The 22,377-nt window shown below is 53.4% G+C and overlaps 11 protein-coding genes across 11 annotated transcripts; 8 read left to right on the top strand and 3 right to left on the bottom strand.

Moving 5' to 3' along the window:
- Positions 1–665: 665 nt before the first annotated feature.
- Positions 666–1,301, bottom strand: AB675_333 (putative THOC5 family protein; the record flags this gene model as incomplete). The annotated part of the gene is made up of 1 exon (XM_018143382.1): positions 666–1,301. The coding sequence occupies one exon, from the start codon at positions 1,299–1,301 to the stop codon at positions 666–668; it is 636 nt and encodes a 211-aa protein (XP_018005649.1).
- Positions 1,302–1,549: 248 nt separating this feature from the next.
- Positions 1,550–2,584, top strand: AB675_332 (putative methyltransferase-like protein; the record flags this gene model as incomplete). The annotated part of the gene is made up of 1 exon (XM_018143371.1): positions 1,550–2,584. One exon carries the CDS (start codon positions 1,550–1,552, stop codon positions 2,582–2,584), a length of 1,035 nt encoding a protein of 344 aa, XP_018005748.1.
- A 695-nt stretch (positions 2,585–3,279) lies between these two features.
- AB675_331 (uncharacterized protein) lies at positions 3,280–4,764 on the top strand (the record flags this gene model as incomplete). Its single annotated transcript, XM_018143360.1, has 1 exon — positions 3,280–4,764. One exon carries the CDS (start codon positions 3,280–3,282, stop codon positions 4,762–4,764), a length of 1,485 nt encoding a protein of 494 aa, XP_018005834.1.
- A 1,615-nt stretch (positions 4,765–6,379) lies between these two features.
- AB675_330 (uncharacterized protein) lies at positions 6,380–7,453 on the top strand (the record flags this gene model as incomplete). The annotated part of the gene is made up of 1 exon (XM_018143349.1): positions 6,380–7,453. One exon carries the CDS (start codon positions 6,380–6,382, stop codon positions 7,451–7,453), a length of 1,074 nt encoding a protein of 357 aa, XP_018005932.1.
- Positions 7,454–10,786: 3,333 nt separating this feature from the next.
- Positions 10,787–11,351, top strand: AB675_329 (ER-derived vesicles protein ERV14; the record flags this gene model as incomplete). Its single annotated transcript, XM_018143337.1, has 4 exons — positions 10,787–10,887; positions 10,939–11,094; positions 11,143–11,209; positions 11,259–11,351. 4 exons carry the CDS (start codon positions 10,787–10,789, stop codon positions 11,349–11,351), a joined length of 417 nt encoding a protein of 138 aa, XP_018005889.1.
- Positions 11,352–11,928: 577 nt separating this feature from the next.
- AB675_328 (Pre-mRNA-processing factor 17) lies at positions 11,929–13,749 on the top strand (the record flags this gene model as incomplete). The annotated part of the gene is made up of 2 exons (XM_018143326.1): positions 11,929–12,042; positions 12,097–13,749. 2 exons carry the CDS (start codon positions 11,929–11,931, stop codon positions 13,747–13,749), a joined length of 1,767 nt encoding a protein of 588 aa, XP_018005780.1.
- Positions 13,750–13,933: 184 nt separating this feature from the next.
- On the bottom strand, positions 13,934–14,890 carry AB675_327 (putative 37S ribosomal protein S26A, mitochondrial; the record flags this gene model as incomplete). Its single annotated transcript, XM_018143315.1, has 1 exon — positions 13,934–14,890. One exon carries the CDS (start codon positions 14,888–14,890, stop codon positions 13,934–13,936), a length of 957 nt encoding a protein of 318 aa, XP_018005703.1.
- A 768-nt stretch (positions 14,891–15,658) lies between these two features.
- AB675_326 (uncharacterized protein) lies at positions 15,659–16,721 on the top strand (the record flags this gene model as incomplete). The annotated part of the gene is made up of 3 exons (XM_018143304.1): positions 15,659–15,670; positions 15,778–15,984; positions 16,032–16,721. The coding sequence occupies 3 exons, from the start codon at positions 15,659–15,661 to the stop codon at positions 16,719–16,721; spliced, it is 909 nt and encodes a 302-aa protein (XP_018005476.1).
- A 505-nt stretch (positions 16,722–17,226) lies between these two features.
- On the top strand, positions 17,227–17,911 carry AB675_325 (Nuclear movement protein nudC; the record flags this gene model as incomplete). Its single annotated transcript, XM_018143293.1, has 3 exons — positions 17,227–17,463; positions 17,512–17,698; positions 17,748–17,911. The coding sequence occupies 3 exons, from the start codon at positions 17,227–17,229 to the stop codon at positions 17,909–17,911; spliced, it is 588 nt and encodes a 195-aa protein (XP_018005421.1).
- A 1,626-nt stretch (positions 17,912–19,537) lies between these two features.
- Positions 19,538–20,368, top strand: AB675_324 (Endo-1,4-beta-xylanase G; the record flags this gene model as incomplete). The annotated part of the gene is made up of 3 exons (XM_018143282.1): positions 19,538–19,734; positions 19,822–19,914; positions 19,963–20,368. The coding sequence occupies 3 exons, from the start codon at positions 19,538–19,540 to the stop codon at positions 20,366–20,368; spliced, it is 696 nt and encodes a 231-aa protein (XP_018006061.1).
- A 592-nt stretch (positions 20,369–20,960) lies between these two features.
- On the bottom strand, positions 20,961–22,377 carry AB675_323 (Alpha-galactosidase; the record flags this gene model as incomplete). Its single annotated transcript, XM_018143272.1, has 3 exons — positions 20,961–21,691; positions 21,735–21,956; positions 22,002–22,377. The coding sequence occupies 3 exons, from the start codon at positions 22,375–22,377 to the stop codon at positions 20,961–20,963; spliced, it is 1,329 nt and encodes a 442-aa protein (XP_018005972.1).

Below are 22,377 nucleotides of genomic sequence, written 5' to 3'. Positions count from 1 at the left end.
TGATGCCCTACTAAACTGCTTCTGGGGTAGCGCGGGGCCGTATGGCCGCCCAGTCGGCCCGGAGGTTCAAGGTTCAGCCTCGGGAGGTCCCAGACGCGGTCATTGAAGATGCTGTCGCTGGATCAATGCCAACATTTACGGACGGGTTCAACGGTCTGCGAGCCAATTCATCCCCTCTCGTTTATACGCTACAGCTACAGGTGAGAGAGAGGACGTGTCCAATGACAACTTCTGGAGCCCGAGCACCGTAGCGACAGGGTAGAGGAGCTGCAAGTGACTTCTTCTCGTTTCATAGTGCAAAGCAGCTGATTGCACGCTTATTGCTCAACCACCAGCCCAGGCTCTGCTTGTCCAACCTGTCTCAACAAAGCCCGATCGATGATCGAAGCAGCGCTCTGCTGTCAGCGCATCCGTGCGGCCACTGAACGGCTTGGAGGAGTGGTTGCTTGAGGGTAATGTTCCCCGTCAACAGCCGGGCGTCCAAGGAGCCCAGAGTTGAGTCCATCCCGATGAATCGTCGTTGACCTGGCTGAAGCTCTCCGCGTTCTGGAGTCGTGTAGACGAAGCCGCAGCCCCTGAGAAAGCATTTCGTCATTGCGATCGGATAGCCACAGGTCTGGGCAGCATCGTTCATGTTACAGTTGCCCAGAACTTGGACCATCCATCTAGAGGTCCTTCGCAAGAGCCTCTTGCAATGGCAGCATACCATCGATCATGGCCTCCAGCTTCTCATCCATCTTCTTTAGCTCGTCTTTCCTCCGTGTGTTCTCCTTCAGTAGCTCATCCTTGATCTTGACTAGCCTTAGCCTCTCCTCCTCCATCTTCTCTCGCTCTTGCTTCTCGTGCTCTATCCTCCGAGGCATCAGCTCCTCGTCTGACAGTCCTGCTTGGTCTGGAAAGAGCGCTAAGTATTCATCGTGTGATATCAGCGGCAGTCGCATGTATGAGTGATCATAGTCCTCGCAGGCGCTAATCTCCCCCAGCAGATGTTTTTGCTCGTAGTATAGATTTTGCAGCTGGAGCAGCAATCGATCAAGGTCTTGTCGTGCTTCTGCGGTCTGTTGTTTGGTGGTGCGTACGCCGAATACCGACTGTCTGTGTAGTCCACGAAGCTTGGCCAGGTAGACGTGAAGGAGCTTCTGCTTCTTCGCTAGCTCATGCTGTAGATCGGCGAGCGGCTCGGAGGAGGTGGCGTTGTCCTCAATCCAGTCCAGTATGGCTTGTGTCTGCGCCAGTGCCGCGTTGGTGGTTTTCAAAAGTGGTTGCAGAGATGGATCGACAACAACGGTATCGACAGCCATGACGGGCGGTAGGACGGTCGCCACTGGTTTATCGGAGTCTCAAAGTGGGTTGAAGGGAATATTGCAACCGATCGCTGCTACTACAGGAGGTAAGAGGATTGTTGGCGGTAAGCTCAGGAGTGCCTCAGTCGACTATTACATTTACAGTCATCCGGTCTCCCCACAATCCCCACCAATCATTGTGGGCTTGGAGAATAAATGTGTCTTCATTGCAAGAGTCTCTTCTGTTTCTGCATACGACCCAAATCATGGCACCAGACAGAGGAGGAGGCGGCGAAGTTGGCGCCCATGGAAAAGTCATTGAAATTGAGACGCTGAGTATCAAGGACACGCCTTCACATGAAGGCGATCTAGCAGTGCCGGCACACTTATCACACGATCCAGCCACAAATGCAAAGCGAACAGATCCGTTTCAATTTGGACAAAGGTATTTGAAGGAGACCGACGACATCTTCGAGTACAATGCCTGGGACCATGTGACGCCCGACGACGAGCACTATGAATACTGCGAGTCTCAATATGCTAAGCAGAAGGCCGCCCCAGTCTCTGACTACGACAAGGACAGGTTTAACTCCCAGCCGGAGAAGTGGTGGGATTTATTCTACAAGCAAAAGACCAGTACTTTCTTCAAGGACCGGAAGTGGCTTGTGCAGGAGTTTCCCGTGCTCAACGACATCACTCGAGCCAACGCTGGGAAGAAGGTGCTGCTGGAGGTGGGAGCCGGAGCAGGCAACACAGCCTTTCCAATCATGAGGCTCAATGAGAATTCCGAACTCGAAGTCGTTGCAGCCGATTTCAGCAAGAAGGCAGTAGAAACGATGCGCAATGCAGAGGTCATCCAGGCTAAAGTGGGCAAGGTCAGGGCGGAAGTGTGGGATGTTGCAGGCGACGGCCTTCCCGAAGGTCTGACGGAAGAAAGCTGCGATGTGGTGGTCATGATCTTCATCTTCTCTGCACTGAGTCCTCAGCAATGGCAGAAGGCTGTACAGAACGTCGCTCGAGTATTGAAGCCAGGTGGGTACGTGCTGTTCAGAGACTATGGCCGAGGAGACCTTGCTCAGGTCCGCTTCAAAGCCGGGCGATGGATGGAAGATAACTTTTACGTGCGCGGAGATGGTACGCGGGTCTATTTCTTTGAGACGGACCAGTTGAAAGACATTTGGGGCGAGTCGTTCGCAATTCTCGACCTCGATGTTGACCGTCGACTGATTGTCAATCGACAGCGGAGGATCAAGATGTTTCGGTGTTGGATACAAGGGCGCTTTCAAAAAGCCGAGAATTGATGAGTAGTGGCTTGCGGGTGATTCCGCCGCAGAGAAGATCCCTGCTTGCGCCATGCGCTACCCCGTGGCAAGCTGATAGGTCTGTGGCTATCTAAATAGTCGTATCGCACGTGTCTGGGCACATGCATTTATCTGCAGGTTGCGGCGCACATGCGCTCGAAGCGCAAAGCACTGGTATCACAACAATTCTTTCGGCCGCATTCTTCGTTGACATCCAATACTGAGTCCGAGGCTGATCACGAGGTGATGGGAAAAGGTCGCGAAGTCAAAATTAGATCGTCATTAAGATGATGACGGTGGTTTGGCAGGGGCTAAGCCTCGGGGCGCCCCAACCTCGCTTCCTTCTCGCAGATTATTGAGGATGATTGATTGCTCATTGCCGTCTCTTCCACCTCCCAAGAAGTCGCCAACACCACTTATAGCCATTTACTAATGAACTAATACAACGCCCTGCATTCGAACAGCTCTGCGTCCTCGTTGTCGTTCCTTGTCACTTTCTGCCAGCGCGCCCACGGTCTTTCACATCAGCATCCTCGCCTTCACGAACTTCAACGACAAACTGCAGTTGAGGAGCGAATCACTTGACAAGAGTACACACCTTTGCGGCTTGGGCACGACTGCGACACTACGCACGAACGAACTCTGGCGAAGCTCCCAACATTTCTGCCGCATGCGCCGAGTCCGACCGTAGAAACATGGCTTGCGCCACGACCACGACCTCCCTTGAGGTGCCATCCTCTTCCAACCGAGCATCGAGCACATCGCGAGAGATTGGCGAAAGATCGGCGCTGCTGCACCGTAGTCGTCCTCAATCCAGGCGACGTCACTCCTACGACACATTTAGACCTCGGTCGACCAGCCTATGCAACGCGGATGCGATATATGTTCGGGTAGATCTATTTCTCAATGAGCTGAAGAAGAGACTAGATCGGTTGGAGCGCTACAGCCTGGACAGTCGATTCCAGCTAGATGCTCAGCTTGAACGAGGGTATAATGCTCTGCGAGATGTACGAGATTCGTGCGCTTTATTTCCTTCCAGTGATCTCTTGTGGGGTGTGGCGAAGCACAGGGCAGGAATCTTGGTGGAAACGCTCGAGACCAAATACACTGAACTCATGCCGACAAGGGAAACGTTCGAGCAGAAAGCACAAGCATATGTACGGACAATGGAGTCATATCTATCAGAACTGGAATCACGGACACACGCCGGCCGCAATGGACTTCAATTCGTTGCTGCAACCAGGGAGATCTTCGAGGAAGGCTATGACAAAGCGAAGCATGCCCGTGACCTTCTGGCGGACTCGATAGCACACGCACTCTCTCAAGCACGTCAAACACGGCTCATTCACTACGATGACTTGCCGATACCGTGGCGTGGCAATCCACACATCCTGCGGGGCTATCGCTTCAACGAGACGTCGATCGACTGCATAGTGAGCATGTTCCGACCGAGTAACGAGACCATCAATATCTGGTCTCACCTTCTCGGCTTCTTCGTCGTGCTGGGAATAGCCTTCTACCTTTACCCCTCAACAGCGATATACCCGCTCTCCACGAAGTGGGATATCCTCATCGCCGCAGGCTTCTTCATAGCCGCTTCCAAGTGCCTCATTTGCAGCACTATGTGGCACACGATGAACAGCATTGCGGATAAATGTGTCCTTGAGCGTTTCGCCTGTGTTGACTACTCAGGCATTGCCCTTCTGGTTGCAGCGTCCATCCTCTCGACAGAGTGGACAGCCTTCTACTGCGAGCCCGTGTCTAGGGCCGTCTACATGTCTTTGACGATCGTCCTGGGCATCGCCGGATCCATCCTACCATGGAGGGAAAGCTTCAACCGCAACGACATGGCCTGGTTTCGAGTGCTCTTCTATGTCACGCTTGCTGCGACTGGTTTTGCTCCCGTCATCCAGCTCAACTATACCAGAGGTCCGGAGTGGACTTTTTACTTCTATGCACCTATCACGAAAAGCGTCATGGTGTATCTGACAGGAGCGTTGATATATGCGTCGCAGGTACCCGAGAAGTGGTGGCCGGGCAAGTTCGACTATGCTGGCACGAGTCACAACATATGGCATGTCGCTGTACTTGGCGGAATACTATTTCATTACAACGCTATGCAGAGCTTCTTTCAAGGCGCGTTCGCGAGGAGGATGGAGGATGGCTGCTGCGTGGGATGAATACAACGACTACGGCCGATTTGCTCAGTCGATTCACTAAAACGTATTCGAGATGGCATTGGCATGAGTCAGCGCGCCGAGCTCACACATCGTGCGTCACCTCACGCCAGCAAAGGAGACTCCCTCCTGTGCCGAAGCCCCAGGATGCGGCAGTGGCGCCCCGAGCGTTCGGGACTGCACTAGCTTACTCACATACCTTACATACCTTACATATGTAAATGTAACGGACTGTAAAGACCATTCAACCCATCTATAACAACGATCGTTGTTCACCACATCCGCGATAGCCGCAACCTTATCTTTCGGATGAGATGAGCCGGAGCAAAGTTCAAGCACTACGGACCGTCCGTATATCACGCACACGACGCTCGTGCCGACGTTACCCGCGGCATGTCTACAGATTCTCGAAAGCTCCAATGCATGGTGTGGCGCTTGAGTCGTCCTCTCGGGAGGGCACCATGCGGGGATCGCAATTGATCGGGCCGTACGAATGCCCGAAGATCTGATTCGCGTCGGTCTGGAAATCTGAAGTTGTGCACATTGCGCTTGAGAGTAACGCCACGGCCGAGGATCGAGGCATGTCGCGGGTCTGGAATAGTGAGCCTGATGGGGAGTACGCCATCACATGAGCTGTGTCTGGAGCCTTCTCTAGAAACCGCGACCAGACCGGCCACAACAGCAGGCAGGAGCCCAGTCATGCGATTCTACCGCCTCACAGCTTGAGCTTTCGTTAATATTCGAGGCAACCATAGCGCCGACCTGTTGGGTAGTTGCGGTAGTAAGGCCAAGAGCAAGTCAGATATCTGTCCCCTCCGAAAAAATTCAAAAACAATCAACAAACGGAATTCGCTAATGGTCACCCACTTAACTACTAACCGTTCGGCGTGTGGCTTAAATTGCCTGAGCGGACGGGAAGGCTTGTTCTCCACACCCTGTGGTCGATTGCGAAGAGAAATCGGTAGCCAGCAATATCTAATGATTGTTAAGTTGAGGTCTTGAAGTAGAGGGAAACAGAATTGTACTGTGGCGCCAGGTTTATGTCTTGGCATGCGTCATGACATGGTTCATTTCAACGACAACAAACTCACGATTGCGTCTCAGGCCGTCAAGGTGGACTCTGGTCGCGCGTTCGAGTCCCAGTCTGCAATGACTTACAAAAGCACAATGGTCGTTGTCACAGCAAAACGCCTGGACTCGGACTGCAACGCTTACAAATGAGCATCCCGGCGGAGCTATGCACCATCATGAAGAGCAGCAAGCCCTTCAGAATGTTTTCAGAATACCCAAGAAGTCCAAACCGGCGAGAACGCAGCATGTCAAGCGGGAGGCAGATGGCGGTAAGGAGCAAAGCTTTCGACCACGACGGTCTCACACAAAGTCGCGCTTTGGTTGTCGAAACTGTAAGGGTAGGCACGTTCGTTGCGATGAGACGCCAGGAGGGTGCCTGAAATGCAAGAACCACGGCATCCAATGCGATTTTAATGTCTCCGGCGGCGCGATCAGTGCTCGAGCGATCAGCGTGACGCCTGGTGATTCCGGCGCTTTGGTCGTGAGCGAAGTCTCAACGCCTTCATCTTTCACAACCAGGTCGTTGAATTCTGAATCTCGCAGTATCATGCCATCAACTCTGCCGGTAAGGAAGGTCTCCGAATGTCACGACTTCAGTCCGGAGACAATCCTGCATCATTTCTACACAACTACGGCGATGACGTGCGGTAGTCCGGCCAGTCAGGCTGTCCATGGGTCTGCTGTTGTCACTGCTGCTGTACAGACTCCTTTCCTGATGAACGCGTTGCTCGGGCTTGCTGCAGCTCACCTCCGCTACCTTATGCCACCAGAGCTTGTTGCATCAAAGAGTCGGTTGAAGGTAGCTGAGTGCTACTATTGGGCGCAAGCATTCGACGGCTTCAGAGCAGAGCTTTCCGGTTCTGACAAATCATGCAGTCTCATAGCAACGAAACGAAGCAATGTTACGCGCGAGAATATGGATCAGCTGCTATCGACGTTGATGCTGGTCAGTATGCATCAATTTTCCTACCGCGACTACCAGCACACCGATGGAGATCCAGCAGGACTCTCCTTCGTATGGCGAGATGATCGGACGGAGAGAGAGGATGCACTCAAGTGGCTGGGCATAGAGGCAGGATTTAAAGGCCTCATCGGGGCGATGGCACCCTGGTTGAACGAGAGCTTCTGGCTGCCAATCATGCGAAGGGTGGACGTGGAAGACGAGGTCGATCTGGACGGTTGGTTGTCCGGCGCAGTCCTGCCCATCAACCCTCTGGATTCTGTCGAGGTGAGATTGGCGGAAGTGTGCGGCATCACGAGTTCATCATCCGGCGGAAGCAACGACTACTCCACCAATGTCGAGACCCTGATCTGGTGTCGTTCCTTTCGACCTATTGGTCCCGAGCACTTCAATCAGATGATTGCTTTCGTTGGCCGAACTACGCCCGCATTTCGTGAGCTGTTGCTGCAGCGCGAGACACCCGCGCTACTCATACTGGTGCATTGGCTGCATCTGATGCATGGTATTGGACAGTGGTGGATCGTTGAGAGATGTAGCGCTGAGATCCGCGCAATTGTTGCCTTCTTGTGCAAGCGCCATGTCAGCGGTCGTGATCGTAGCAAGGTCATTGACTTGCTACGAGAACCAGCAGCTACGGTAGGATTAACGATAAGAGTATAAATCATGCGCCAAGACCGAGTTCTCGGGTTCGTCAGCCATGCACATTGTGATGGTCTTCTGTCCTCCGAGAACGCCCGGGCGGACTCTGCGTTGATAATCGAAGCTCAATCGCAGTAGTTCATGCCGCGGTTGTTGCATTCAGCGGCTGATTAGACAGATGACGAAAGCTTCAGAGTACTACGTACGAATGTCCAGATCGAAATGTACGCGATTGTCGATCTTCCGCTGCAAAGCGCGCGATTCCATCCGAAATCTCACGGGGGATCGTCTTCGGGAAGATTAGCTCCACGCAATCGTTCTGGCACGCCTCGCACGACTGCTTGCATCGCACAACGCCCGCGTTTCGAGTTGCCATAGGTAATGAATCTGAGTATCTACGAAAGATTCTTGCGGCCGACGGCCTTGTCTGCTATTACCAAGTCAGGGAGTCATGCATTGGAGTCTGTCTCGCAACGGTTCGGCCAGTGGAATGGACGGATCGAATAGGTACGTCGACACGCTTAGCCAGTGCAGCAGGGAGGGCTTTGCGACAGGCTTGGCTAATGTAGACTGGAATAGCTACATGTAGATATCTACACTTCTCGAACCTTATGCTAATCGTGGTAAACATCTTGCAGTTTGAGGAGATTCTAGAAATCGCTTCCAGGACCCTGGCCTTGTTTCCAGAACTTCGATGTTTAATAGGTGGAGTGGTACCAAGGGTCCGGACGGCCTTTCCGCTGGCCGACGAGCGGCATTCGGAATGCCCTTCGGCCTTTGCGCTACGTAACCTGTTAACTTAATGGCGCTTCCACTATCATGGTCGCACCATCAATGTCCACTCGACCCTATGCCGTTCGTAGCATCGGAAATACCATCCAAACTTCGATGTGCACCAGGTGCCATTCCTACCACCGACCCGGGCCAAGCATGCCCCCTATGGCCCGACGCCGAGCACTTCGTCGTCTAGAACATGCATGCGGCATGCCGCGTATCCGCACGCAATTACAACAGATTACTTACTGCCTCAATCTGTAGGGTTCAAACGCACTCAGCTAGCCATGTTGTTGCCTCGGCAGCCTCGCGGTCTGACTACAAGGTCTGGACACCAAGACATCTCAGGTCATGATCTGCATGCGCGTCCAGCACGGTGGATTAGGGAACTATTTCTCTCATCCAGGCCACGAGGCATGCGCACCTTGCAGATCTCTTGGTGACATACTCACACATATGTCGCGAGGTCATTCATGACTAAGTCCAAGCATTATGGCTGTCAATGCATATCATAACAAGCCTTGGACGATCCGATGCCCTTGGTGGTTGCATTCTATTGTCTCGCTAGCACTAGTACTTTCTACTTATATGCCATGCAGTGTGACGACTAGCCGGGACGGAACATCCATTCGAGCATTCTCTCACAAGTCCTCTTCATCTGTTTTGGGAATCTGCTTACTACTAATTAGACCGACCTTGTGCATCTAACGGCGCCGAAATCTGCTGCGTGTATCACAGGTCATCTGCTCGCGAGGCACCAACACTCATTACTCAGGGCGGGCTCAGATGACCCAACAACGACTATTGAACCACGACGATTGGATCGATGTCATCGGGTGACGAGAAGTCACGAGAGGGCAGCCCGACGTCCGGACAGGTATCGAGGACGTCGAGTAGGGGATCTTCGAGGGGGTCAGGGTCCTCCCGGAGACCGCAAGGGCCAGGCAACATTATCGAGTTCGTTGACAGTCAAGACCCGAACATCAAAAGTGCGATTCAACGCCACACAGCATATCACTCTGCAGCTCAGCGACGGGAGGCCCGCCTGAGATCGTTGAGAAGGGGCACGCAGCCACGTTATCTTGAATGGGGCAGACGACCGGTGTCTGAACCACCAGGTACTTCGCCCACAAGGGAAGGTGGCTCGACTCCTGCGATTGGCACCACTGGTTCCACGCAAGGGTCAGAGACTGGTCCGGGTATCAATACAGAGCTCCCCGCATGGTCGGCGCCAGGGAGTCGATCGCTATCTCCTCACTTACAAGTCTCAGCGGAGGACGAGGTCGCTATTCGAAATTACCTGCAGAATACTTGTGAAGGCATCCTGAACGATCCAATGCAGCAACTCATCATAGCCTTTATCCGGACCGATGAAGCATGTACTCAACTGCTGCTAGCCTATGTCTACGCCACGTCCGCAAGCCGGACTCGACAGCGAGCATTTGCAGAGCAGGCTCTGCAATCCGCGCAGCGCTACTTTGGCAGAGGAACGAATCTACTCTGGAATCGCTTGCGGGATCCGGGCCATGCATCGTCTGATGCGAACATTCAGGCAGTACTCTTATTGGTGGCATACACCTCAGACTTTGGCCAAGAAAACGAGGTTGAGATACACGCTGATGCTCTGAGAACAATGGTTGCTCAACGGCATGGGCTCGCAGCGATCACTAACACTGTGCTGCGCAATCAACTTACATCCATCGCGGACACTCGGAAATACCACCTCACGATGGCGGCGCCGCATGATTGTGGTGCACCGGTACGGTTCACTGACGGATTCTGGCCTCGGTCTTGAACCTAAATTGATTGAAACAAAGCATCAAGCATGGAGTTGGAAGGGTGGTAAGTTGACACGAGGTAGCATCTAGACCTTCATTTACAGTTATGCATTGGGAGATAGAGAATAACGAAAAGCATCTGGTATTTCGCGCACTCAATTGCAGATCGTACATCGTACCATTCCGATCCCCTAATCGCGGAATGCGGCACTTCGTTGAAGAAAGTGTAAGATGACGATCGATCTTGGCTTGAGAATAGAAACAACTTTGCGGAAGGACGTGCCATGACGTTGAAGGGACTCAAGGGACCTTTTCGCCCAACCCTACCTAGTATCCGAATCACACCTGCCGGATATAGCTCTCGTCTCGATTGGGAAACGACATCAATCCCACCACCGCGGCTGCGAATTTGCGGGCTTGCCTGGCCTGCCTCATGCGATTCTGCGACTTGTGCACTGTGACAGCTTTCTCCTTAACGAGCAATCTTGGACGGAAGTGATCAGAACCACACTGCACAACAACACTCATCTGCAACCGCACTGATCTGGTCCAGCCAATCTAGCCTGCCTACCCACATCCTCCCACCACGCTATCTTCCTAGCCAAGATTTCCGCCTGCTTCACTCAACAACCCAGTCACCGACGACTCCTTAGCTGAACGCTTTTTGGTAGAGCAGTGCTGCGCACACTTGCGGCCCGAGAACGTCATCCTATCCCAACGTCCTCAATCGAAACCATACGACTCGCTGTCTCAAGAGCTCCCAACAACAAACGGCCTGGAAGTGGCCTAGCAAGATCTCAAGATGTCGGGCGAAGCATGGTTATACCTGCTCGCGGTACTCATCAATGCTGTCAACCTCTTTCTCCAGGTCTTCTTCACCATCATGTACAGCGACTTGGAATGGTCAGTCGTCGCATCTGCAGGCCATATCAACAAATTGCTAATATGACGTAGCGACTACATCAACCCGATTGACCTCTGCAACCGTCTCAACACATACATTGTCCCAGAAGCCGCTGTACACGCTTTCCTGACGTTCTTGTTCTTGATTAATGGATACTGGCTCGCGCTTGTTCTGAACCTGCCGCTGCTAGCATTCAATGCCAAAAAGTGAGTGCAATATCATAGGGAATTGCGGTCGCGCTAACAACATTCCAGAATTATAGAGAACCAGCATTTACTTGACGCTACCGAGATCTTCCGAAAGCTGAACGTGCATAAGAAGGTGCGGTTATCAAGGACGCAGGGCGGGACATCTTTGCTGACACGAACAGGAATCATTCATCAAGCTTGGGTTTCATCTGATCATGTTCTTCTTTTACCTGTACAGCATGATTGTGGCACTCATTCGCGATGAGTCGACCTAGGAAGTCGAACATGCGACCATCAACGTCAAGAGAAAGAACTGGCAATGACTATGAGCGAAAGCTTGATTGAAAAGGTGGCCATCAAGACTTCCTTTCAACTGATCACGTTGCGGACCTTGGGTGACTGGAGAATCAGAAGCGTTGGCAACCATCTGGTAGATCGGAGGCTTAGACTAGAGAGGCATCGCGCGAAGCTACTCTCAGTCGCAGCGGTTGGCAGAGAGCATGTTGGCACATGTGGTGCTGACACGGATTCGGGAAGAAATGTATGTAGAGAGGTATCGGCCAACGTAAGCAACACACCTCGGGAGTGGGAGCGGACGCTAGCATAGCACGTGAGTGATCTATAGAGTCGTTGAGGGTACCACTAGTACCAAGTATACCATAGACATCGTTTGAGACTTCACCAGAACCTCCATCACATGCTTCCGGCCATCTGGCGGCATCTGCGCTCTGATTGGCTGCTTCTCCATCTCAACCTTCGCGGAGCAATAATTTCCATTTCTGTGTAGCGGCCTGCCAAAGTGTACACTCCTCACACAATCGTTCCATAATCCCGCGCGGCGCAGCTCAGACGATGGCGACCCTCTTGGGCGCAAGCTACGACTCGAGCGACGATGAGGGCGCCGCTCAGCCATCACCAGCTGGGCCAGTCTCGTCAGTACAGACAGCGCCGGAGATCTCAGTAGAGGTTTGGTCCCTCATCAGCCAGGCACACGTCAATCGCGATACTAACAGTTCACAGACCAGTTCACAAATGGAATTGATGTTGGCGAACCCAACGAGTAATGCCCTGGCTTACAATGTGTCGTACGACAATTTGGCGAGACCGACACAAGGCCCAGCCAATCCCTTCAAAACCACAAACGGCAATGCGCTGAAGCGCAAGAACGTCCTCACGGGCAACGCAGAGGAGACAGCCATGTCAGAGTCAACTTTTCGGACACAGCATCGCACATTCCAGAGTCTAGGCTATACGCAAGATCCATCACAGAATGGCGCATTCGTGGGCAACCAGGCAGCGGTCACGAGATATGGCGGGAAGGATGTGGTCCAGCTGGGATCATCAAAAGCCGCGAATGCTGCGCTAAGGGCGAAGCGACAGAAGCGAGGCGACGCAAGTATCGTCGATGGTGAAGGTGCATACATCGGGCCATGGGCGAGATACCAAAGTGATGATGTCGCATACGAGCAAGCAGAGCTGGACGCCGATCGCGAGCTTGCCTCAGACGAGGAATGGGCTGAGGAGGGTATCGTGCCCACACCGATGCCAGCACCTGCGAAAGAAGCCACCGGCTACGGTGCAGACACATCCATGACCGAGACCACAGAGTTCTACGGCGCATCAGAACGAGACTACCTAGGCCGGACGTACATGCACGTCCCACAAGACCTCGACATCGATCTGAGCAAAGAGCCAGGCTCAATCCAGAACTATCACCCGAAGCGACTAATACACACCTACAAATACCACACCAAACCCATCACAGCATTGCGCTTCATTCCGAAGTCATCACATCTCCTACTGTCTGCCTCAGCAGACAACAAGCTCGCCCTCTGGGACGCATACCACGATCGCAGCCTCCTCCGCTCCTTCCACGGACACAACAAAGCTATCACCGATGCCAACTTCACGCCCTCTGGTACTTCATTCCTCTCTGCTAGTTTTGACCGTCAGATGAAGCTTTGGGACACCGAGACCGGCAAATGCATATCCCGCTTCACAACAGGCAAGACGCCGCACTGCGTCGTCTTCCACCCCGAAGGCAACGAGTTCCTTGCTGGCATGTCGGACAAGAAGATCGTGTCGTTTGATATTCGGTCTGGCGAGCTCACGCAGGAGTACGATCACCATTTGGGTGCTATCAACACTCTTGTCTTTGTCGATGAGGGAAGGCGATTCATGAGCACATCCGACGACAAATCCCTCCGCGCCTGGGAATTCGGCATTCCAGTGCCGATAAAGTTCATCGCCGACCCAGAAATGTTCGCGCTTACACGAGCATGCGTACATCCGAGCGGGAAGTATGTGGCGTACCAGTCGGGTGATAACCAGATCGTGGTGTATGCGGCGGGCGACAAGTTCAGGCAAAACCGCAAGAAGGGGTTCAGAGGCATGAATACAGCTGGGTTGGCGGTGGATGTGGCGATCAGTCCGGATGGGGGGATGATAGCATCGGGCGATAGTGGTGGTTATGTGTGCTTTTGGGACTGGAAGACGGGCAAGATGTGGCATAAGTTTTTGGCTACGGAGGGGAAGTTTGGTGGGACGGGCAAGGGGAAATGTGGTGATGAGGCGAGAGTTGGAGAGCCGGTTACGTGTGTTGTGTGGAATGAGCAGGAGAGTAGTAAGGTCGCGACTGGTGGGAGAGATGGGTTGGTCAGGTATTGGGACTGAACGAGTACTGTCCACCGATGTCTTGCCGTAGTGAGGTTCAGATCAGCAACAAAAGTCGGCTCAGGTCACAAGGGACGCAATGCAAGACTTGTGGTGTACATGAACAGTCGATGCTTTATTGTACAGAAAGCCCTGGGGTAGTCTTACCGTCGCTTTCCTCCGCATTTTCCACACACCACCAGCATCATGGCCCATCTGCTCTCCGGAAAGCATTTCGCATGCCTTCATTCATCTTTTCTACCTGCGCGCTCCGTGACGGTGGCGGCGCAGACTTATAATCCACCGTAATGTCGGAGCTTACGTTGAATCTATTTTGCACTTCATTCCAGTCCACGCGCTTCCACCAATTGCTGATATACTGTTCTTTGCCGGCCAGACCATAGTCTCGCATGTACTGATGCTCCCAGACCTTCAGACACAATACTGGTGTGCCGATGAAGGCATCGAAGTGACGGTTTATCTGGCCCGAGTAGTTACCGAAGGACCCGGCTCGATACTCTGCCTGCTCGATTCGCCCTGATGTAAATCCGCGAGAGAAAAGCTGCCTTGAATCGACATGCGGTTTGGTGTGAGCGTTGGGTAATGGAGAGCCTGCATTGTAGGTGCACATGACGCGCCACATCTTCTCCTCGTCGTTCGCGCAGAGGACCCAGACGTAGCCGTTTCCGAACATCGACATGGCCATGTGGGAGATCTCGTCGCCCAGGTGATCGACTGACTCGAACCATTGTTCAATCTCGCCGCGGAGCGTGGTGGACGGCTCCGCGGGCTTTGCGGCTGCGGAGAGGCCGCTGAAAAAAAAGTGGTTGTGGTGTGCTTGGGCGGCGTGGTTGTAGAGTTCGGCTTTTGATCGATCTCGGGAGGTGTGTTCGTGGAGGGTCTTCATGCTGAGGGTTTCAGATGTTGTGCCCCGGACTTCGTTGTTGACGAAGTTTAGGAGGTGGGTTTGGTATTGTTGCCATGTTTCTTGGTATGTCTCTTTTGAGAAGAGGCCGGGGACGCCGTAGCGAGTGAATATGGCGTCTTTGGGGGTCCCCAATGGTGGCACTGAGTGCAGGTCTCGATTTCTGCTATGTCGAGCGAGCTGTGAAGATGTAAGTCTGGGCAGGTTCATGGACTTCTTGGAGAATGACGTACGCATGTTGGTCGACTTACGGCCCGTAGAAGGCTCTGCGACTGCTTACTGAGCCGGACAACCATCAGATCGCGGGCGCAGTGGTGTTTCGCGATGCCGTGGAGGTCGGTCTGGTCATGGATGATTCTCAGATGTCCATTTTCGGAGATGAAAATCCGCAGCCTTGTTCAGCCTCGTTGTTGCCGCTGAAGATCCGGATCAACGACCATCGAATCAAGCTACGACTGCCACTTACTCGATGAAACGATCACTGCCACAATCCCAAAATGTCTTCCTGTCCTACATTTGAGGCTCATACACGCCTATCGCTTTGCGTCAGATGACGAACAGATGTAACGGTACATACGCATCTTTCAGCGGCGATCAGCTTGCCATCTCTACGATTGACTGGCTATGGGTTCGCAAGCTACCTTCGGCGCGACTTGCCCATCGTTGGAGCCATGTTGTGCTCTGCGCTTAACAAAGGTGAGCTCTGATGGTCGACGGACAGATGCGTGCCATTTTTGGCCGCACGAACAAAGCGATGGTAGTCAAGCTGTCTTTGTTCTTTGTTTAACCCTCGACGCTCTGACTCGACGACCAAGACCGTCGCGCAACAACGCGAACGAACAATTAAAAGTGCCTCATCCTCACCTCGCTAACAGCTCTCTACACATACACATCCGATGAGACCACAGCAGATACTATTGACGTGCGCGCTTTTAGCACTTCGGGCGTTCGCGCGGCCCTCCGACTCACCTTTTGATTTGTCTTACCATTACTTCGATCGCAGAGATGCCGCGGTGTGTAAGGACGTCGACAACGGGCTTCCAGACAACTGGAAATGCTCTTCAAGTTCAACCTGCGTTTCACTCGACAACACGACATCCGCTCTTTGCTGTCCGACTGGACAGGATTGCTCCACAATACGAACGGTCGAGTGTGACGCGAAGAAGCAGGACCCGTCCAAGAATCCTGACACCGAAGTCTTCACCACAAAGACAGATGCGGATCTTCCCAACTGCGGTACGACATGTTGTCCTTTCGGCTACACCTGCTCGCAAAAGAGCGATGGCAACAACGAGGGCGCGTGTACTATCCAGAAGGATAGGGCCAAATTTGTTGGCGACTTCCCCGGTGCTCAAGGGACTACCTCTGCGACTGCTAGCTCGACTTCATCAGCACTAGCACAGCCAAGGGAACTGCCACTGCGACAAATTCACCTGCGAAAGCCACGCCCACACCCGATAGTGATGATAAGCCGAATCCTTTCCCGGCGAGCGTGTTCCTCGCGGGCTTTGCGCCTGGTCTCTTTGTAGGCGCCTTGATTGTGGTGGGATGGATGATTTCTACTGGTCGAATCAAGAGCGGGAGTGGCAGCGCTCAGAGTACACCGCGTACGGAGAAGCGACCGATGATCTCGGAGCCCATCAACGCCCGGGGTGGGCGATCAGACTTCAACCGAGTGCCTGACTCGGTGTTCAACAGCAAGGAGAACGGGCCAAACAACTGGAAAATGCCAACACCGCCAGAGCCTCACGGAGGCGCTGTTCGACCCATCACGCCAGCGACTCCAACTCCGGTAGCTGACAAGGATCGGACTGCGACAATGGAGAGCATCCGCATCTACTCGCCTCCGAACTTCGGACAACACCCCAGCGCGACAGTCTCACCGTTGCGAACTAATCTGCCCGCCAATGATCGCCAATTGACGAGTCCATTCGTATCACCTCTGAGGCTGATGTTGTCCCGCGCTACGACAATCCAGCGCCCACAGAGCCTTCGACGAGGCCGACAAGACCTGCAAGCTCCATCTACGACCAGTCTCGTCGGACTAGTTTCGCTATTTCTGAACTAGAAGGATCTGGTCCTGAGCACTCGACAACGTCGCATCAGCGGTACGATCCTGATCCAAGCAAGAGGGATACGTCTTTCACGGCTTTGATGGAGCATTGTGGTATTCCGGATTCGGGGAATCACTTTCCTGTGCCCAAGATCCCTGAGCAGTACAAGGGAAAAGGGAGTGGGAAGCGGTAGTTGCGGATATTCAATTGCATCAATTGACTTTAGCAAGCGTTGTACGTTCAGCATCGATAGTAATGAAGCATATGGTGATCAATTCTTTTATGTATAGGCTCCCTGCCTGGCGGAAGTACTGCCCGTCGAGGACTACCACCTCAAAGGACTGTGGCTGCTCAACGAGGCGCCGTAGGGCGGCCAGCAAAGACCGGCGCGCCATTTCCTCGACTTCACCTGTGATCCTGCAAATGTGACCGGCGCTTTCCTAGACTATCAACGCCGGCCACGCTACACTGACATACCTAGCAGGCGCTCATTGATACGAACAGACACGCTTCTCAGCCATGTCAGAATCTCGTGATCAATCGCCGTCAGCGGAGGAGCGACGTAAGAAAGATGCCGAGGACCGCAAACGTGAAGAGGAGGAACAAGCCACATTGCCGTACAAGTGGACTCAGACACTGACCGAGGCTGAAGTCAGCGTGCCCATTCCCGGGAACCTGAAGTCAAGGGATTTGATCGTCGAGTTGAAGAAGACACACATCAAGGTTGCGATCAAAGGGCAAGACTCCATCATCGATGTATGTATCCCCACTCGCGGAGAGTACTAGACACTGACGGCGACATAGGGAGACTTTCCGCACTCAATACTGGTCGACGACAGCACGTGGACTCTGATCTCTGGCCCAAATAATACCAAAGACATCAATATTACCCTTGCGAAAGCACCTGGATCGAATTGGTGGGCACATATTGTGACTTCCGCGCCCAAACTCGACACTACGAAGATCACGCCAGAGAATTCGAAGCTGAGTGGTAAGTCTGGCAAACATCCGACATGCCAGCCACGACTGACGAGATCCAGACCTCGATGGTGAGACCAGAGGCATGGTGGAGAAGATGATGTACGATCAGGAGATGAAGCGTCAAGGCAAGCCGACCAGCGACGAGCAGAAGAAGCAAGACATGTTGTCGAAATTCATGCAGCAACATCCGGAGATGGACTTTTCGAACGCTAAGATTGGTTGAATGGAAGCGGGGACGAAATACAACGGCTAAAGCTCTGAGCCTGACCAAAGCGAAGTAGTCCACGAGACTCGAAAAGCTCTGCTATCGATCTTTGAAATGGCTCTCTCAGCACACCGCAGATACCACGAACTCGGCCTACGGCGACGTGCACGTGCAGGCTCCTCTGCAATTGCAGAGGTCTGTCCAATTCCACATTCTGAACATAAGGCACCCGTCAGCATGGCCAGACTCTCGTACTGCAATAGTCCAAAGCTGTCGACGACATGGGCGGACACGCCATCGCAGAATTTATCCGCTGCCAAGGAATGGTCCTACACCATCGTATACGAATATTCGGCCGATCTGGAGAGGCTTTCTACTTTGCGACAAGCTGATATCGCGACTGACCGAGGTTGTCTTCCGAGGTGGTGTGAAGCAACAAACAATGAGATGGCGCCATCCAATATCATCCGGAGCTGTTCAAACTTGTCGGTGTATGGACGCACGAGGACACTATGTAAGCACAGGGCTGCGAACTTGGCTGACGACAGATTCGCATTCGGTCCAGAACTCGTCCTGGAATCATTCTCGGCGGCGGGCTTAGCATGGTGAAGACTTCGAGTCCGAAGACTTATACCTGATATTCAATTTAGCCGATATGATGAACCCCTGCCTGCAGCTGCAGGGCCGATGCACCCCAGAAGCCCAGGCCATCCCAGTCAGAGTTTCTGCGATCCATCAGAATCTCTCGCAACTGCCCGTCCCTTTGCGATCCGGCCACCACTGGTCAATGGGTCTTTTCAGCTGATCGATGAATGTTTCCCATTGGGCCCTCCATGTGCCGGCTGGGACATGTTTTGCGAAATGCGCCGATTGGTAATTTTTCACACTGCCAAGGCAGGAACACGACTGCGCTGCTCGAAATCAATGTATTCATTCAACTGACACGGCAGACCATGTATCGCTTGCGTCGATACCGGTTCGGGCCTGAGCAGCTGACCATTCGATCTTGGTAACTAAGTATGGAATCGCTCATATCCTCCCAATCCACCACTGCATCCACACCCATAGGACGTGACTGAGCTCTCCCGTCCGGAGTCCAGATATGCTGGCTCGGAGCGCATCCCATCATGGTCCAGTATGAGTGACCTGGTGTTTACTTCGGATTACATGCAATTGCCTGTTCGACCCTGGACCACCCTCGTGTTTCAGAGTGAATGAAGGGACTAATGCCAAGACAAGGCGACCTTGTCGGTAAAATCAAGGAACCTTTCAAGTCGCAATTCTGTCCAGTCTTTGCTTTTATCCGGCTGATTGGCGAGGTCAACAGCACAGACATCCTGCAGGGCTGCCGACTTCGCCTGTGTCCTTGGCGGCAATCCTCGAATGCCAAGCGTTGGTTCCGCTGACTTTCCCTGAGACAACATGCTTTGGTCTTGGCATCGATGGCAGATTGGCCCAGATAATAGCCTGGTCGTTTACTGCACCATTGCTCATGCTTGCCCATGTCGTTGTCCTGATTTTCAGGCTCAATCATGATGGTCTCACGACTACATAAGACTCGACCGGAACGCTCGACGGTCACTCTGTTCACCAGCCGCCTCAGTCAACAGGTCCAGCCTTCAATCAGTCCCAGACACAGCCAGTATGGTTTCTCTCAAGTCCCTCCTCGTCGCCTTGACGGCCTTTACTGGCGTCATGGCTTACCCATTCGACTTCCTTCATGAGCGAGATGAGGGCAATTCCACCGAGGCTCTCGAGAAGCGCCAGTCAACAGCCAACTCGGTCGGTACCCATAACGGCTACTTCTACTCGTGGTGGACTGATGGTGGTGGCTCTGCTACGTAAGTCGCCCCAGATCGACCGGCGGACGGCGCTTGCCGTCACGTTCGGAGCCCTTGAGATGGTACCACCGGCTGACAATGCCTCAGGTTCAACCTACTCGAAGGCTCGCGCTATACAGTAAACTGGCGCAACACCGGTAACTTCGTCGGCGGCAAAGGCTGGAACCCAGGCAATGGCCGGTAAGTCACTGTCCCAACTCAGGTACAGCTCTCACTCATCACGTCCAGCACCATCAACTATGGCGGCGCCTTCAACCCCTCCGGAAACGGCTACCTCGCCATCTACGGCTGGACACGCAACCCTCTGGTCGAATACTATGTCATTGAATCCTACGGCACATACAACCCGTCCCAGGGCGCCCAGTACAAGGGTAGCTTCACCACTGACGGTGGCACTTACAACGTCTATGTTTCCACCCGCACCAACCAGCCGTCTATCGACGGGACTAGGACCTTTCAGCAGTACTGGTCCGTTCGCCAGGGCAAGCGTGTTGGTGGTTCGGTGACTATGCAGAATCACTTCAATGCTTGGGCCCGCAATGGGTTGAATTTGGGGACGCATTACTATCAGATCGTTGCGACTGAGGGGTATCAGAGCAGTGGAAGCTCAGATATCTACGTGCAGACGAGGTAAGCGCAGAGTGTACCGTCAAGTTGACTGTCTGGATGGACTCGTCAAGAAGCAGACGAAGTCATGGTGTGGACGCAAGGAAAAGGGGTCGCCACATTTTCTTTCTGACCTCGGCCATTACGCCCTTCGGGCGCCACTCGTTTGGGCAACCACGAAACTCCCTTTTAGCATAGCAGCTGCATTTTACCCGCATGAATGAATGTCTATTCAACACCCTCTGCTGGCCGTCCAGTCCTTGACGAAAGCTGGAAGTGCTAGAGCGTTACGCTCTTGCTTGGCAGTTTCCTCCGCTTGTGCTTGGCAAGCAGGGCCATTCGCTTTTGTTTAACGCATTCAGGGCGATCAGCTGGACATTTTATCCGGCAGGGGCGTGTGCGAGCTCCGCCAGCAGGAACGACTGAGGGGTACCGCATGGTTCGCCTCTGACCTCACAGCTCATCCCTCTTTCTCGAAGCGCCCTTTCCCATACTCCTAAACCTCCATGCTTTGACATCATGGGCATCGACAGACGCCTGCACTGTACCACCTGCGCTCACCATTCCTTCGTATGATCCGAGTAGTCTGGTATCATTGGCCATTATCCCAGCTTCCCAGCTCATCTCGGTGGCGTTGTAGTAGCCTGGAGTGTGCCATTCGTGGAGCTGCTGGAGAGGTCCATCGTCCCATTCAGCACCATGCTGGCCACGCCTGCGCTGATGGTTACGTTTTCGGCCCACAAATCGTACGTTGCCCAGTCTTCTTCGGCTTGTGTTGCAGTGATCAAGCCGAAGACCTGCCATAGTGGTACCTCGACGTCCTGCGTGTCGTTTGCAGCGTTCAGGAAGATGACTACGTAGTCGCCGCCGTACAATTGGCCGCTCCAGATCTGCACCTCACCGAAGCCATACTCGTCCTTCGGCTCTACCTGTTTGACGACCCTTCGCTGTGCTGCGCTTCCAACAGGGTCCTGGCTCAGAGCCAAAATAGCCGGATTTGTAAGGATCTGATAGTCCGCGACGCTCAATTGGTCCAGCTTGTTTCCCATGATCAGCGGACTCTTGATCGCCGCCCACATTGTCATGTGCGTGCGATACTCCGCTGTAGTCATCCCGCCGTTGCCCACCTCGAGCATGTCCAGATCGTTCCAGTAGCCGGGTTGATTCTTCGAGGTGATGTAGCTTGCTTTGCCAAGAATATTGAGGACGGAGCAACCGTAGCCAGGCAGCTCGCAGTAGTATTCGTCGGGCCCACAGGGGCATGACGTGCTTGGAACGAGGAACGAGTCGTAGATGTCACCGGAGATGCGGGCGGAGTTTGCGATGGTGGAAGCCCATTCCCAGGGTTTGTCTAGGACGATCAGCAGAGCGTTATATGAAGGACAGTGGCTTACCGTCTCCCCAATTGCACAGGCTGTAGGTGAAGTTGCTGTTTGAAGTGTTCAAGGCGTTCGACATGACAGCGTAGCGGTCCTGGCTGAGCTTTGGCGTGCCGGACAGGCCTTCATTGTAGCAATTGTCGTACTTGAGGTAGTCCGCGCCTAGGCTCGACCACCAGTCGGCGTCGGTCTTTTCGTAGCCCAAACTGCCCGGGTACTTCCCGCATGTGTACTTCCCTGGCAGATGTCAGTCTCGTCACAGCCGAGCTCTCTCTGACCTACCTGCAGATGAGTAGACTCCGAAGAGCAGTCCGTCGGAGTGAAGCTCGTCCACTAATGTTGCTAGACCTGATGGGAACTTTTCCGCGTTCGCGACCAGACTACCGTTCTCAGCACGCTGCCTCTCAGTCATGGCATCGTCAAAAATGACAACCCGGTAGCCTAGATCTCGAAAACCGAGATTGGTGAGTCGCTGTGCGTTGGTGCGAACGATGGTCTCGTTATAGTCCAACCCGTAAGCATTGTACGTGTCCCAGCCCATCTGAGGCGTGTTTGCGTTGCCATTGTATGAGATTGACGGGGTTATTGACTGTGAAGAAGCTATCAATGGTAGTGTCAGACAAGCGAGGACGCCAGAATTAGTCCGCATGTTGAGCAT

This window comes from Cyphellophora attinorum (genome assembly GCF_001299255.1).
Source record: "Cyphellophora attinorum strain CBS 131958 chromosome Unknown Contig1, whole genome shotgun sequence".
NCBI classification, from domain to species: Eukaryota; Fungi; Ascomycota; class Eurotiomycetes; order Chaetothyriales; family Cyphellophoraceae; genus Cyphellophora; species Cyphellophora attinorum.
Note: the sequence above shows the minus strand (reverse complement) of the source record. Positions and strands in the feature narration are given on the sequence as shown.